The following is a 15,861-nucleotide window of genomic DNA, read 5'->3' as shown; positions in this document are numbered from 1 at the left end:
TGCTGAGCTAGATCCAAGACTTGGAATCACATGAGGATAAACCTTTTACCAGACTAAGCCCTTAACAAAAGATCGTATGTAAGCAACATATTCTATAGAGGAAAAACTTGATATGATTTTCTTTTATTGTAACCGAGACATATTTCCTGAGCACTGCATGATTCCTTCCCTGCAGAGGAGTAGCCTTTTAGATCTTTGTCTCCTAAAAATACATGCTGAAATAGGTTCTTTCAGCTGGTGGGCTTAATCCTTAAATTTTCTATTAAAGAGGGTTGTAAAGCCTTCTAAGTGACCACAAATAGCAGCACGTTCACGGAGGAATTCTTGCTTTCTTACAAGCTCTATTGTTGCAGCATCAGGGCTCCATAGCTACAAAATAAAGATATTTGTAGTTAATTGAGATGTGAATTCTGCAACAGGAACAGTAAGAAGGTACTGTGAGCCAAACTGAGCCATATTCTAGCACTCCTTTGCACTCGAGACATAGAAGAGAACTAGTGTGGCCTCCCAGCAGAAGATGTGACAACAATTTGTGTATGAATAAGCAAGGCATTCTCTTGTCACTTCCAATCTATAACATGCCATGGGCTCACATTACAGATAATGTGGGAAAGATCTCAAGGTAATTATTTAAAATTACTGACTCAGGCCCACAATCCTCAGAGTGAAAAATAGTAATTAGCTGTAGAGTCACAGGCAATGCAGCCTCAGTCCCCTGAGACCATGGCAGAAAACAGCACAAATCAGGGTTAGGGAAATGATAAACAAACTCCAAACACAACTCCTCAGCCAGAAATGGTTTTCTTTTCCTTTTGAAGGAGAAAAAAATATATTAAAAACAAACCTCTCTGCGATCATCTTTTTCTCAGTTATTTGTGAGTATTAACAAGTCCCTGACAGAGGTGTTATATTTCCAGTATTCTGACTCTAGGAAGTAAGTGTTTAGTGTACTGTGATCCATCCAGTTCAGTAACTGTCACTGACATAATTCATGTGATAACTAATCAAGAAGTTGGTGCTCGTCCTATGCACAGACTCCTATCCTTTAAAAGTAGGAGTGTGAAAATCCATACCACGAATGCAGTTGCGTTTGTATTTTACTGTGAGTCCTGTAAACTTTAACCCTGTTTTAAAATCTGATAAGAGCTTGATTTCCACAATAATTTGTTATGTGTATTTATATAATACATAGCCATGAACGCTTTAGTTTACCTCTGTTTTGTGGCCGCCTCCCCAGCCTGTGGCACATCATCTCTAAGATGGTTGAATTGTGAAGTCATTTCATTGTGAAGTCATGGATTGTTCTGGATTTTGATCTCAGCAAGGCCTACCTTTACATTAATGTGAAACTGCCCTCATGTTTTGCTACTGTACTTACCTTTCTGGGTTTGAAGCTGATGTCATCTTTGTTCCTCTCTTTTGTTACCAAAGGCTTCCGAGCACTGGCCTTTCGGGAACGCAGTGTCAGTTCGGGAACAGGTTTTTCTACAGCTGGTGGAGGTACCTCTGGAGACTGGAAGAGAAATTATCAGCTATACCAACACATCGTGCTCAGAAGCCAGACACACATCCTGCATCTTCTGAAGCTCTTCTGCAATCTCCTTGCCATGAGTGTACTTTTCTTAATCCATTCAGAATCTGTTTCTCTTAAAGCTGATATTATTTTTTAAAACAAAAAATTGCAAGGGCAAACCTTTTGAAAGGTAAAGGATTCTTCTTCTCTTTGGGCACTAAACCATTAACTGCTCTTTATGACACACAAGACAGTCACCTCCTACTGCTGGTGACTCCATCCTCTGTCAGGTGATAAATAAACAAGCCCCTAAGGTCTTCCTCCTGCCTGTGAAAGTCCTGTGCTGTCCCTGGCATTCAAAACACTCTGAAAGGGGTAAACCAACATTTAGCTACTGGGACATATTCACTGCACTGTCCAGGGCAGGACTGCTGAAGGACATGTCCAACCATGCAGATACAATTGCATTTTCTGCCCAAATAACATCCTGGGTCTGACTAACAAGAATCACGAAGGTCCCATCCACAATAAGACAACCAGGATGTGGTCATGGAGGCTTAGCTTGGGAACCAGGGCAATGCTGAGGTACTTGAGGATCCCTGGGGAGTGCAAGAAAAGCACCCAGAAATACAACAGGCAAATGTCAGTGTGGGATTTGAGAAACAGGACTCAGGTCAGCAGTTGAAATGGGAAGTTAAAAAGCCTGATATCACCTCAATGAATTCCATTAGCAGAACGAAAAGACCTTTTTATCAATTTGAAGGGCCTTGTTCTTATCTTGAGAAGAAACAGGTGCTCCTTTAAGACATTATGGTTACCAGTTGCTCAGCGTTTACCACAACAGAGCTGGATGATCATAAACTTCAGGAGGAGGGAAAAAGAACAGGAACTATCTTTCTGTGTCCTGTCAGTGATATGGGGAATAATTCTTATGTGGGTCTGGGGAAGTCATGAACTTTGTATAATTAGCAAGACAAAATTTTAATTGATGAACAAGTACTAGTACTGACAAGAATAAGTACTGGCATCTGAAAATACTTTAACAAAGCAGCCTGATCTATAGCTTTAGAGAGAAATGGATGGCAAAGAAAGACAGAAGCACTCTACTAACTATTAGCAAATCAGTCCTTTGTTACTATCTCTCATACCTCTTTTTTCTCTGATGACTTTGGCTTCCCACCTTTTGCCGTCTTTGCTTCTTCTTCTGGTTCTGCCAAATTATCCATAAGATTTTCGAGCAGGTCAATTATTTTAGCATTGTCAAATACTTTGGCAATATCAAGAGCATTCTTCCCTGTATTTAAAAACATAAATACCCGTATAAACCATGAAAATCAACGTTAGCACTTGTTATTGCAATTTTATAATGACAGTACAGTCAACCGAATTTAATTTGGCTACTATTTTATTAATTATTTTATTAATTCCATGTGCCAGCAGCGTGCCTGACATTGGTGTGAGGGCCAGCAGTCATCAGCATTACTTGCAGAAGTAAGACCTTGCAGAAACAAGCCTTGAAACGCAATATTGCAGGAATTCTTGGAGTGGTTGCTTTGTTCTTAATGTCCTGACATTTGCAGCTTAATATACTGGTCCTGCAAGTTGTCATTTTGATCTCTGAGATCATTTAGCACTAGGAAATGGCTGGCACAGTACAAGGATAGGAATGCAGACCAAGTTATTGTAGCTATCTCCTTCCTGGAGCTGGCAAGGGAAAGCCCCATGGTTTAAATGGGACTGAACACCTTCAGTACTTAATAAAGGGAAAAAAGCCTCTCCTGGATCTATGAGATTCTGTGGCTGTAAATTACTGTGAGAGCGAACTGCTGTGTGACTCAGAACTCCACATGGAACCAGAAATAAGGAATATACATCCCTTCTACTGGCAGGGTTTCACCTAGTAGGCATTTTGGCAAGGGAAGTCTCATTGTGGGGCAATATTTCTTCCTAAGCTGGAGCAAGAGCTGCAAATGGGATGCATGTTAACTGTTTAAATTACTGTGGAAACAGGGGCAATGACACTGAATGAGGGATCTGCTGTGAGGAGGCAACATTTCAGTATCAGTTCAGATTTGTTTTCTCAGGGAGTAATATTTATGTAGAGCAGCAGGGAATTTTTTTAACCAGAGCTGTCTATGCCTAAAAATAAATCACTTAAATGGGTGGCAAAGTATACACCAGCCACAACTGAAATCTAATTTTCCCTCAAATAATAATAATAATTAGATAGAATGTTTTCATTAAAGCCACTTATAACTCTGTATGTATCTTCTGAGGAGCAACAGCCTCCTTAATTGTGTAATTAATTATGTTACTTTATTTTCTAGATGCATAAAACCCAGGAAAGCTGACTATTTACAACAGTGATTCCACACTGTAGAAAACTAATTGAACCTGTTACCTTCATCCTGATCCTGATAGCAGCCCTAAATTCAGGATGCTTATACAAAGTGTTCCAAGGACTCAGTGTTTTTAATACAGAAACAGCCTTTTTTGGAGACATTGATATTTACCATTGCTGTTTGTAATCTGGATGTTGGCACCTGCAGTGATTAAAAAGTAGACGATGTCCAGCCTGCAGGCCTCAATGGCTCTCATCAGCGGGGTGGTGTTGCCTATTCCAAGGGCATCCACTGCTGCTCCAGCCTTCACCAGCAGCTCAGCAATATCCAGGTGTCCATTAGAGCAAGCATGATGCAGAGGAGTCCACAGGAAATTGTCTGTCATGTTTACATCAGCCCTGCAAAAGAGTAAGAGCAGCTGTGGCAGGTGAAGCTGCCTAATGGCTAAAATAACATCCCCAGCTCCAAGGACAATCCATGGGAACTGCCCACTGCCATGGCAAATTCCATGTCAATGGCTGTGTTCATATTGCTACTCTGAAACCATTTGGGTCTCTGATATAGAGCTTCTCATGGAATATTAATTGTAGGAGTGTGTCTGGGTGTGACCGTGTCCCACTCCAAGCCAACACAGTGTCCTCGATGTGGAGGTTTTCACGGGGGCAGGAAAAACAACAGGCATTCAGACACCTCAGTCCTGTAACATGCTGCTAGTGTTTGTGCTCCAGCTGCACTGGGGATGGCAGAGAGCAGATTAAGGAATTAGAAAAAGTGTGTTTCTGGGCCAAGAACAGGTGCTACAAAACGTGGCAACGCTGCCTAATGTGTGGATGTGCCGAGTTCATCTGCACAAGATGTTCAGCTCTCCCTTTCCTTTCCGTGTTGCTGCCCTCTGCCTGCTTCATTTCTGTTCACTGGCTTCTCCCTCTGACAAGTGAATTACAGAAGCTCTGCCTCAGGAATCTGAGCATTGGAAACTTTCTCAGCTACTGGGTCACTGTACTAGATCTGTTTCTGCTCCCAAATTAAAATTGGGATGTTCTGGAGGATGCAAGGGCTAGTTCAGGGGAGATATTTGCAATATGCTGGGATGAACTGATGAAGGGATGAAGAGGAAAAGCATTAACAGCCCTAGAGGTCCTGAACTGAGTTAAGGTCACTGTCCCATTTACTCTGTGGTCAAAAAGCTGCTGTCTTCCCAAAAGACAGGGAGGGAGAGGGAAGAAAAATTATAGGAGAAGCTGCTTCCAGAGATAGCTTTTTGCTCTTCAGGTCAGGTGATTAATATTGAAGTCTAGAGAAAAGCACAGATACATCTGTTCTTCTTTCCTTGTTTAAATTTTTAATCTCTTTCAGAATTCTATCTCTGGTGAGATCTTATCACAGAAAATTCCCCCAACCCCTGACTTTTACCTTTGTTATCTTTCAGCTGCTGAGCTGTTATGGTTTATTTGTATGCAGTTTCCCTTTCCTTCATATTTCTCATTAAGATAAGCTGTTCCAGTTATTCCACTTTCTCTCTCAACCCAACCTCCATGCCTGTACTCGGACTCTGTCTGCCCCTAAATCCTTCTTTCTAACTTCATTCTTTCAGAAACAAACTGATCAATGGGAACAGGCAGCACTGACTTAAAAATTCTTCAGTGTTTACTCTGATCAAGCACTGAGTTTACCTTTAGCCCAAATTTCATTTACTTCTGAGTCTTTCTGGAGCAAGATAGAAAGTAGATACCACCAATTTGTGTTTAAACCTTGGAATTATCTATAGTTCTGGAAAAATATGTTTTGTTTTCTACTCTGTATGTGTTTGTGATACTGTACTGAAAAGGTTATACTGTAAAAAGGATTTGAATGACCATGCCAAACCAAAAGTCCATGCTGCTGAGAGATGCAAAGCAAAACACTACTGGTAATTTTCCTCTCCATTTTCATTTCTGTCAATTTATAAATCTCAGAAGTGGTACTATTTTTTTAAGCTAAGCTATTAAGTTTCTAGATCTCACTGTTAAATATGATGTGACTCCAGTGCTGTCTAGTGAGGCTTGCTAAAAGTAGTGGAGATTAATTTGGTAGATTAATTTGGTAGCTGTTACATCTTTATCTTTGGAAAACCTGAATATACACATTACACAACTTCCCATATGCTCCAGGAATGTCAGTGTAATTACCAGGGTGTGTAAAGATCCACATGCTGTTAATCTTTGCAGGAACCAGAGCAACAACCACAGTCACTTACCCTGAGATATTAATGTTAAAAATAACCCTATCTATGGGTAAAGAACAAAGTTAACATAAATATCTTTGAAAAATGTTCATTTAAGCATTTATGTGAATGACTGTAGGACTACAGCAGTGTGACATTAAGAAGAGATTATGCTATTACACAAGCATGACTGAATCTTTCTGAAATTGCTTTCATTTTTAAGCCATCATTGAGATTTTTCCCAAGTGTGTCTGTAGGCTACAAAATTGCTGAAGCACTTCTAAAGTGAGGAACAGACTAAATAGCAGCAGGGGCTTCTGGTGTAAATCCTGCTGCCTCAGCTGCAGAGGAAAGTGATTATAAGGCCTAAAACATCTGCATGCAAAGGCCCTGGCACGTGGAACAGGGAAGTCCAGGGTCACCTTGATGATTTCAGGCAAGCCACTTCAGCCAGATTTCCCCAGAATCATTCACCCACTTTTGAGTGTTCAGCTTTGAGGATGCACTGCTTGAGACACGGGCATGAACTAACAGCAGTTCCAACAGAACTCTGCAGCTGACCAAAGGTCAACAGCCCAGACACTGAAAGTTTCAGGCCTGAGGAACTTACCTCTTGGGTGCTTCCACTTCCCTGTTAGTAAAAGGTGAAAACTAATACACTAAACTTCTGTGAAGTGGGATCTTAGGGAACTGACTTTAATATTAAACGTTATATAAGCAAAAACCCAAACCTGTTGCATACTGGAAATGTATGCTTTTGAAAACCTTTCCAATATAGCAATTAAATTGAAATCGTCTTACCCCTTTTCCAGAAGAAGCTCCACAAGGACCACGTTCCCACTTGCACACGCAACCATCAAAGGTGTTTTGTAATATCTATCTTTTATGTCAACTGGCACACCCTCCTCAAATGCTTTCTGCAGGGACACGATGTCTCCTGCTCTGACAAGGTAGTTAATATCCAGGTACGTTTTCCTTGGCTCCTCCAGGTACCAGACACGGTCGTCGTGCACGGGGTGGGCAGAGGGGTGGTCCCGTTTAAATCTCTCCTCATCAGGAATGTTTGGAAAAGCCTCAACCAGGTACACAGGCAAGCCCTCTTCCCCGCGCGGATATTCCCTCTTCGGAATGACACAGACCGGCACAGGGAGCCCTTTTTTGCCTTTTGCTTTTGCCCCCTTTTTCTGCTTCTTCGCTTTGGGCCCAAAGGACGACATGAGAAAGTTTTTGTCCAGGTATTTGGAGCCTTTAAAAAACTCGTCGAGGTTGATCCTGTCGGGCTGCACTTCATGCATTTTAGCAATATTTTCCATTTCTTCAGCACCCAGGAAGCCCCACCGCTTCTGAATTACGGACACAAAGTCAGCTCTGGTCACCATCCCATCTTCTTGGAGGAGAGCCTCAAACTCCTTGCGGAGGGAATCCTCGTGCTCCAAGGACCAGTCGTACAGCCTCAGGTGCCAGGCAGAGACCTCTTCCTCGGGGGATAAGGTTTTTTTAAAGCCTTTTTCAATTTTACGCAAAATGGTTACTGCTGCTTTAAAACCGCCGTTCTTGGCAGCCTCTCTTGGGGTCAGATGTAACAGGTTTCTCCATGTAGGATCACAGCCTAAAATATGGACACAATTTAGCTGATAGTGGAGTGGAATTCCTAATTATGTCACGTAAGAAACTTGTGATGTACAGGCAACTCAGTGCCACAGGTCTGCAATTTTATACTGTTTTAACTTTAAGGAGCCATAGTAGGTGGAACCACATCATTGATCCCAGACTGGAAGGTCAGCCACATGTCCATATTTTTTTCCCAGTGGGAGAAGCACTGAGCAACCCATGCTCTGTTTATCCATGCACTCATGAATATGTATAGAAAGGCAGAAGTTCAGTGGAAACTTTACATTTTTACTTAGTGGTAAGCAAGGTTAAGAAGAAACAAACAAAGGTGAAAATATCATTCAGTGTTCTATACCCTAACATTACAATTTGGCAATGGATCAGTTTGAATCACAGAAACAGAACACAGGATTTTTCATGGTCCTCTTCAATCAAAGCTGGAAGTACTATGATCATCTGATTAAGTCAGGAAGGGATCACAGCTGCTTTGGAGTTTGTTTCAATACCCACGGGCATGGAGTTTTCTTCCTGACTACACAGAGATTTTTGCAAAAGTTTAAAAGCAAAAATTTATTTTCTATTGGAAATTTCAATGCAATGCATCTAAAAACAACTAAAACCAGAACTACTTAATACTGTCCAATACAACCCCCTGATGTTGCTGCTGCTTTCTTTGAGAAATATTTTCTCACCCACATGAGATAGCAGCCTCTGTCAGGCACTTCTTAATGAGAACCACATTTGCCACGTGGTACCCGAGCGACAAGTCCTTCAGAGATGCCCAAATGAAACCTTTCCTTTAGCACAGAAATAGAATATAGATGATAGTTGCAAAGTAACTTATTTTTAATGTACCTCTTTGTCCTATATACTTGCAGCAATCTGCAAATCCTCCCTCTGCAGCATAATGAAGTGGCGTGTTCCCATTCATAGCAATAAGTTTCAAGTCTCCATTATAAGCTGAAATAGACTTCAGAATCTAGAAAAACAAAGTACCACCAAAAATCTTGTCTGTTTGTTAAGGTGGGAAAACGTGAGATTAATTTACAAATAAATGCAATATCATATATTCCCATTTTACACAGCAGAGTTCTAGCCCATGTCCAGCTGATCGATGCACATGTAACATTAATGTTTTCTATAGTATTATGCCTATTTAACTGAGGAAACAAAAACCCCGGGCAGTTGTAGACTCCAAGGACAATCTCCATTCCTGCCAGCTCACTGTAGGCCACTGTCTGGCCTATCTACCACTGCTGGATTCCTTTGGTACTTAAAAAGAAGCTGCTTTTGATTGCTGATTATTATGCTTTGATCAGCTGAGATACTGGACTCAACCCCCCCAGCCCCCAAGACTTTGCTTTAACACCACAAATGACGATACCTCAAAAAAGCCTCCTTTGGCTGCAAAATGTGCAGCACTGTGTCTCTCAAAGTCAAACAGGTTCACATCAGCTCCTCTGGCGAGCAGAGCACGCACCACCTCGACAGCACCTTCCCTTGCAGCCTCCATCACAGCCGTGCGACCCGTGGCCTGCCGGGCAGCAAGAAAACACTTCAGCATTTCTTCCTCGTGCCAATCCAGGCTGGAACAATGTGATCTGATTGTTGCAAGGTGGCATAAAACTGAAAGTCTCCTCTTAGCTAGCACTGGGAAAAGGAGACAAGTCTCATAGTTTCAAAGGCACTGCAGGTAAGCTTTAAGAATCAAGTCATGGTGCTGCTAAGATATGAGTAGTCAAATCCCAGCAACTCAAGTACATTGGGTAGCTTGAGTGCCTTGAATAGTGCCCGTGAAAATCAATTCCTTGGTTAAGGAATCCTTTATTCTGTGTGCATGTTCTCATGCATATTTACAAAATTTGACACAAAATACCACTTCAGCTTATGAAATATGGAGCTATGGCTGGAGGAGTGCTGTGGGGAGGGCAGAACAATCGGAATTTCGCTACTGTTCTGTGAGGAAAAGTTCATGCTCAAATACATTAATGATTTGTCTTTTTCTAGATAATGATGTATGTTTGTGTTTAGCAGAATCTATTTTCTTTATTATGGCTGACTTTGGCAGATCTGGTGACCTTCCCAAAAACACAGCATATCTTGGATGAGGGATAACCTGCTATTATCATGTTGGCCCACAGCAACACTTGCCACTCTAGAGAGGGGCAAAGAGAGCAGTGATCCATGGATTTTGTTCCATTGAACCAAACATTCTTCCCTGATATCTGTCTTTGTCAGCCAAGCAAACCATTCCTGTTATACGACCAGGATACTGCAAAAACAGAACCAAAGGAAAAGCCTTGAATAACATTAAAGGAAAGCTCCAGTTTCTAGACTTACCAACAGCACAGAGCTTCAGTCCATCAGATCTTTGTTAAATTAAGGAACCAAACAAGTAAGTCATTAAGACATACAAAAGAGAGATAAGTTTCTAATGTCTCATCCCTGCCTTGATTCCCCATCAGGTTGTTCCTGCTGGACTCACCTTTTAGTGAATATTATTTGAACTCTGAAAACCTGAGGGCACAATGAGGCAAAGTGCAGATCAGCACTGCTCCAGCGAAGTACAGTGAACTGTAGCTCCTAAGAGCTGGCCCAGTTCCAGTTTGGTTTTGTGAAATATTTGTAGAAAATCCAAATCAGGATATGTGGATCCAGCAGAAGACTTAAATCCCTCTGCTCCAAAAGAAGGGTGGTACAGAAGATGGGAATAGGCATGGCCACAGAGCTGAGCCCTTCTCACTGCTTAATTATTTCAATGTGAGGATTTAAGGTCATACACTCCAGTCAGCTGGTTATTATTCCATACTCCTGTGTATGTTCTTAGTTACAGAAATACTCATACCGGGTCTCTTGCATGGGGACTTGCTCCTCTCTCCAAGAAAGCCAGACACATTTCTTTAATCTCATGGGCTTGCTCACAGGCTTGTAGCAGCACAGACCTCCCCTCAGTGGTACAGTTGTTCACATCTGCACCATATTTCAGGGCAATGTGCAGGCAGTGGGAGTGCCGCCTTGTAGGTAAAAGGCAGTAAAACAAAATACCTGGGGGAGTAAAACAGAATTTAGTATTTGACAGGTCATGGGAGGAAAGTGATTCTCAATCACAAGTTACCTCTCAGCTATGTACTGGGGAGACCTGTGATTTAAAGGCCTACACTGTTCAGGGGCAGTTTATTTCCATTTCCACCAAAGCTGTTGTGGCCAATGGCTTCTGTTGGGCTGTAAGGATTACCCTCAACCAGGGCTCCTCTGCAGGTGGGACACAACACACCCAGTAAGTCTGTAACACAGTTCAGAGATCATTTCATGGTATTTCTGGTCTGACAAAGCTCCCTCTCACTCCTCTCACTCACCTTTCCCTTCGTTATCCACAGCAGTCATGTCTGCGTCAGCTTTTGCCAATAACTCCAAAACCACCTCGTGGCCCAGCTCAGCTGCCCTCATGGCTGGAGTGCGTCCCATCGTGTCCTGCACATTGGGATGAGCTCCCTGTTCCAGCAGGAAGCGGCACATTTCAATGTCATTTTTCATGGAGGCCAAGTGAAAGGCACTATATCCTTCCTTAGGCTCTGTGTAATTAATGAGGTTTGGGAAGCCCTTCTGGATCAGCTTTTCTATTTGCTTCTTGTCTTTCTGGTGAACGCACTGAAGAAGTTTGTAGATCTGTAAATTTAGAAGTCTTCTATCTACTGGTAACATCCTGGAATAAGGAAAACCATCTTCTTTCGAGGAAGTAGTTTCTGCATGGGGAGAGAAGAGAACATGTAATCTCAGAGATGAGAGATTATAATTACATGCCAGTAAAACTATGTTCACAGCATGAAAATATCCCCTTTATCTTGTCAGAACATTAAGCTTTGATTTAATTATCTTTTATTATATACAGCATATATAGAGACTATATAAACCCATGTAGCACCTTGCTAATTTTTCTAGTCTTCCAACTCTTCTGAAGAAGTCTCATTCAAGGAGAAAATTAAGTTAAGGAACTGTAGAGTAACTGCTTTCCATTCTAGGAACTGTTATAATCTACAATTACTTGGGAGCCTAAGGGGAGGTTGATCATCTGTCATTTTCAAAGGGAAAAAAAAAATCACACAGTGTCCTCTGTACTTGCTGAAACATAAAATTGGTACTAAAATTGATACTAACACCACCTCACCAGTACCTGAGCACCTTTTTTTTGGTAGCTGATGCATGACCTTCCTACCAGGCTATGTACATAAAAGAGTAGGTTGAATTTCTCTGCAGCAAAATTTTAGGGGGAAAAAAAAGATGCAGACAGTGGGGCACTGGCCTGGGAAAAAGTTCCGCCAGGTGAAGCAACACCTGCTTCTTGAGAAAAATGCAGCGCTGGAAAACAGCTTTGCATTTGCCTCAATTCTGGGTTTGGTTTTGTGGTTTTTTGGGGGTTTTTTGGGGTTTTTTTGTTTGTTTTTTTTTTGTTGGTTTGGTTTGGTTTGGTTTGGTTTTGGTTTTGGTTTTTTGTTTGTTTTTTTTGGTTTTGTTTTTTTGTTTTGGTTTGGTTTTTTTAGGTTTTTTTAGCCTCTTTTAGCTACTCCCAGCACATGTGGCTGGAGGGTCAAGCAAGGGTCAGGCATTTTAAGGACCATTTCTGAAGCTTGCCTAAGTGGATGGGAAGCTTCCTATCAGCTTCAGCAAGCCTTGGGTCAGCCCATCCTCCCAAACTCTTACAGGACACACAACAAAAAAAGGTGGAGGAACAGTGTCTTATTAGGGAATAGTTGGGTTTTGTTTCGTTTTCTGTTTAGGTCTTGCACAACCCTCATTCTGGTCACGTACACAAAGTATATTCTTACATTGCACAATTAAATCATAAAGTAGCAATAACTTAAATCTGTCACCTGTGGCTTGTTCATTTTCATCCCTACCATGTTGTGCTTCTTGTGGAATTTTATCCAGGGAAAGGGAATAAATGCCGAGATTTTTATTCTACTGACAAGGGTTACAGCTATAGCAGCACTGTCATCCTAAAGCTTAGAGCTGAGAAATGAGGCTGCTTCAGAGCAATGCCCTGACAGAAGAGAACACCAGAGTCCCCTACAGAGCCTGGCTTTTACAGCCTGAAACGTTAGGAAGTTATTTCTGAGCAAACCTTCAATACAGGAAGGTTTTTTTCTGGCTTCTGAGCACAGGGAAAGTCGTGGTGTAAACGCTGCAGGGGCTGTGAGGAGGAGCAGCAGGGAGGTACTGCAGGGAAGGCTCTTACAGTACTTACACCACTGGAGTTCAGAAAAGATATGTTTTTAAAGATACTTAGATGGAGCTGACAAACTTAAATGCTCTCTCTTGTTCTTGTTTCATTTCCCACCACCCTGCAGCACTAAGGAACTTCCAAGAACTAGACCCCTTCTTCCCACTATTATTCATTATTTGCATCTGGAAATCGCACAACATTTTTTCAGGAACTCACTTAGGACCAAAACTTGCCTTTTCTTCCCTTCTTTCTCCCCCTGAAGCTGCAAGCACTGAAGAAATTACATTCTTCATGGAAGTAGGTTAGTAATGCCACAGAACACGAGCAGAACTGCAGCTGGCAAAAACCTGCTAGTAGCATTCGATGAAGGCACAAGTGGATATAATATTCACTGCATATGGATTTGGATTTGTTTTATGGATTATCCTTGAGATTCAGGACAGTGCCAGTGCTACTTCCTTGCACACTTTCCTTTTTGCTCACAGGGTAATGCACAGTCCATTACAATTCTAGTCCGAATTCAGCCTGATTAGTTTTTTTCTGGTGCTTTTGAGATGCTTATCACAGTATTATTTTAATACTTCACATAGGGATAAAATTACTTTCATAAACATAAGTGAAATTATTTTTATCACAACAGTGAAGTCTGTTGTTATCACAATTCAGCCACCAGTGAGACCCTACTCAGTTTAAAGTCTTTGCTTCAAAGCATTAAGAACCAACAATTTACATGAAAACAACTGTAACATTTTAACTGTGACAGTTAACATTTCTTTGCAGTATTTCTGAAAAGTGACTGGATCAAGTTTTATTAGAAGTCTCTACAGTAGCAGAGTCAAAGTAAGACAGGTGGGATAGAAAACTCTATCCAGAGTCAGGTGAAGTTACAAGTAAATTAATCAGGTGTCTAAAGTGTAAGTGTAAGTATAGATCTTGCAAATCTTCATTAAGTAAATACTACCATCAATACATACTCCATAGATTTTTTTATCACTTAACCTGTAACAGATGTTTTTATGGAAAATGAGGGATTATTAGTGTGGCTTTGAGACAGTCCTGCTCTGAGGAGGGCTTCATAAAGCCATAATCATAAATCCCAAGCCTTTGAGATCTGCTTAGCAACAATTTTATCTGTTGACAAACATCAGCAGGCTCGCTACCTTCATTCTGTCAGCTTGTATCATCATTTTGGATGAGAGCATGAACCCATTTCAAATCCAGATTAATCCTTTTCCCGCTATACCTAATACTTAAAAAATCATTTTATTCAGATTCCTGTTTTCCCACAAAGCTTTCCAAGCTGTGGTCGAGGTACACTGACCACAGTGTACAGAGAGGGAAGGTCTGGTGCCCAGTGCTCTCACTTTCTGACTCTCTGTCAAAGCCTGGTGCCCAGCTGCTGCTGGAAGCACTTGTGGCTCCTTCTTAAGACTTTGCAGCATTTTTCAGTTTCGATATTTCAAGTTGAAAACATCCTTTTAATTATCACTATTCACAAACCAGTAAACAAAATTTTCATGTGTTTTATCTTTAGTGAGGGAAAATAGCTGAGCACTTGCTAAATTTAATCCCTTAGCGTGCTGGCCACAGAGATAAGCATGAGCCCTCTATGTTAGTATAAAAGGAACCAATATGGTAACACTGCCACACTATATTTACAGCTTCATAAGAATAATTGCACTGGATTTTTGGCTGTGACTAATGTCTAATGGGAGTGATGCAGCAAAGTTCTTCTAAAACTGAATTCCAGTATCATGAATAGCCGATAATGTTGGTGTTAACTCTCCAGAAATGCTTTGCCTGGGGCTGAGGAATAGCTGAGGGCTGAGTGGCTGGGGCTTCCCGTCAGGTTCTAATATCGTGTGGGGATCTGAGCCCAGATCCAGCCCTGTGGGAAACAGGGCCCAGTCCTGAGCTCTGTGAAGGCAGTCCCGAGGTTATGGCTGGGTTAGACCAAAAGATGTGCATCCTGTTGTCTCCAGTTTGCCTTGCAACTTCCAGTCCCTCAGTGTCCATCCAACCCGGGATGTAACACTGCCCAGCAGCCCTGGGGCCAGCCAGCACCTGGCAATCAGGTGGATGAGCAACACCTGCGGGACGGGGGCTGAGGGGAGGTGGCTCCTCAGCCAGGAGCAGAGCCGGGCTCCAGGCGAGCCCCTGGATTGCTGGGGAGTTGGGAATGAGGTGCTGCTGCACCCAGGAGCGAGGAACAGGGTGAGCGGCCGCTTCTGCCCAGGGCCCTGCAGTAGCCAGGTAAGGGATAAATCTGGCGTTGGTTGATTTTCCCCGGGCTGCGACTCAGGGAACGGGTGGCCTGTGGAGGAGAGTGGCTTTAACGGGAGGGAAACTGCTGGAAGGGGAGGATGCCGGAGAGCTGGAGTTGACCCACACGGTGTTACGTGCCAAGGACTCGCTCGTGTGGCCGTGCAGACACACAGACTGAGGTAACTGCGGGGCATGAGGTGGGGGCGATGTCCAGCGGAGGGGGATTTCCTTTAGAAACGTGAAGCACAGCGGGTCTGTGCTCCGCGGGTCCCCCTCCTGCGAGGCTGCGCTCAGCCCTCACAGCGCGCCGGCTCCGTCACAACCTTTCCGCAGCGCTGGGGAGGCGGCACCCCCCGCCCCGCCGCCCCCTCACCACCAAGCCCGGCAGCGGCCGCGCCGCTCGGCAGCGCCGGGCACTCACTCACCTGAGGAGCCGCGGGAGCCGCGGGGCCCCGCGAGCCCGGGGGCGGCCGGACCCCCGCCCGCCTCAGCGACCGCCATGGCCGCCATGGCCGTCTCCTTGGCAACGGCGTCGCGCGGGCGCCGGCCGTGAGGCGGCGGGTCCCCTCAGCCGCGGCCGCTCCTCTCGGTCCCCTCGTCTCCGGCGGGTCCCCTCAGTTCCACCGGATCCCCTCTCGGCGCCGCCGCTCCCCTCAGTTCCGCCAGATCCCCTCAGTCAGCCGGTGGGAGTCCCCTCAGCGCCGTC

The 15,861-nt window shown here is 43.3% G+C and overlaps 1 protein-coding gene across 1 annotated transcript; it reads right to left on the bottom strand.

Annotated features, from left to right (window-relative positions):
• Nucleotides 1-117: 117 nt before the first annotated feature.
• Nucleotides 118-15,825, bottom strand: ANKEF1 (ankyrin repeat and EF-hand domain containing 1). The gene is made up of 10 exons (XM_051792784.1): nucleotides 15,581-15,825; nucleotides 11,026-11,412; nucleotides 10,515-10,714; nucleotides 9,054-9,203; nucleotides 8,525-8,648; nucleotides 6,860-7,667; nucleotides 4,027-4,253; nucleotides 2,662-2,807; nucleotides 1,379-1,513; nucleotides 118-369 (listed from the first exon to the last, which is right to left on the bottom strand). Exons 1-10 carry the CDS (start codon nucleotides 15,663-15,665, stop codon nucleotides 244-246), a joined length of 2,388 nt encoding a protein of 795 aa, XP_051648744.1. The 5' UTR covers nucleotides 15,666-15,825; the 3' UTR covers nucleotides 118-243.
• Nucleotides 15,826-15,861: the final 36 nt, after the last annotated feature.

The sequence above is a fragment of the Manacus candei genome, unplaced genomic scaffold (assembly GCF_025592945.1).
Source record: "Manacus candei isolate 608988 ecotype Guabito, Panama unplaced genomic scaffold, ASM2559294v1 h1tg000035l, whole genome shotgun sequence".
In the NCBI taxonomy this organism is placed as follows: domain Eukaryota; kingdom Metazoa; phylum Chordata; class Aves; order Passeriformes; family Pipridae; genus Manacus; species Manacus candei.
Note: the sequence above shows the minus strand (reverse complement) of the source record. Positions and strands in the feature narration are given on the sequence as shown.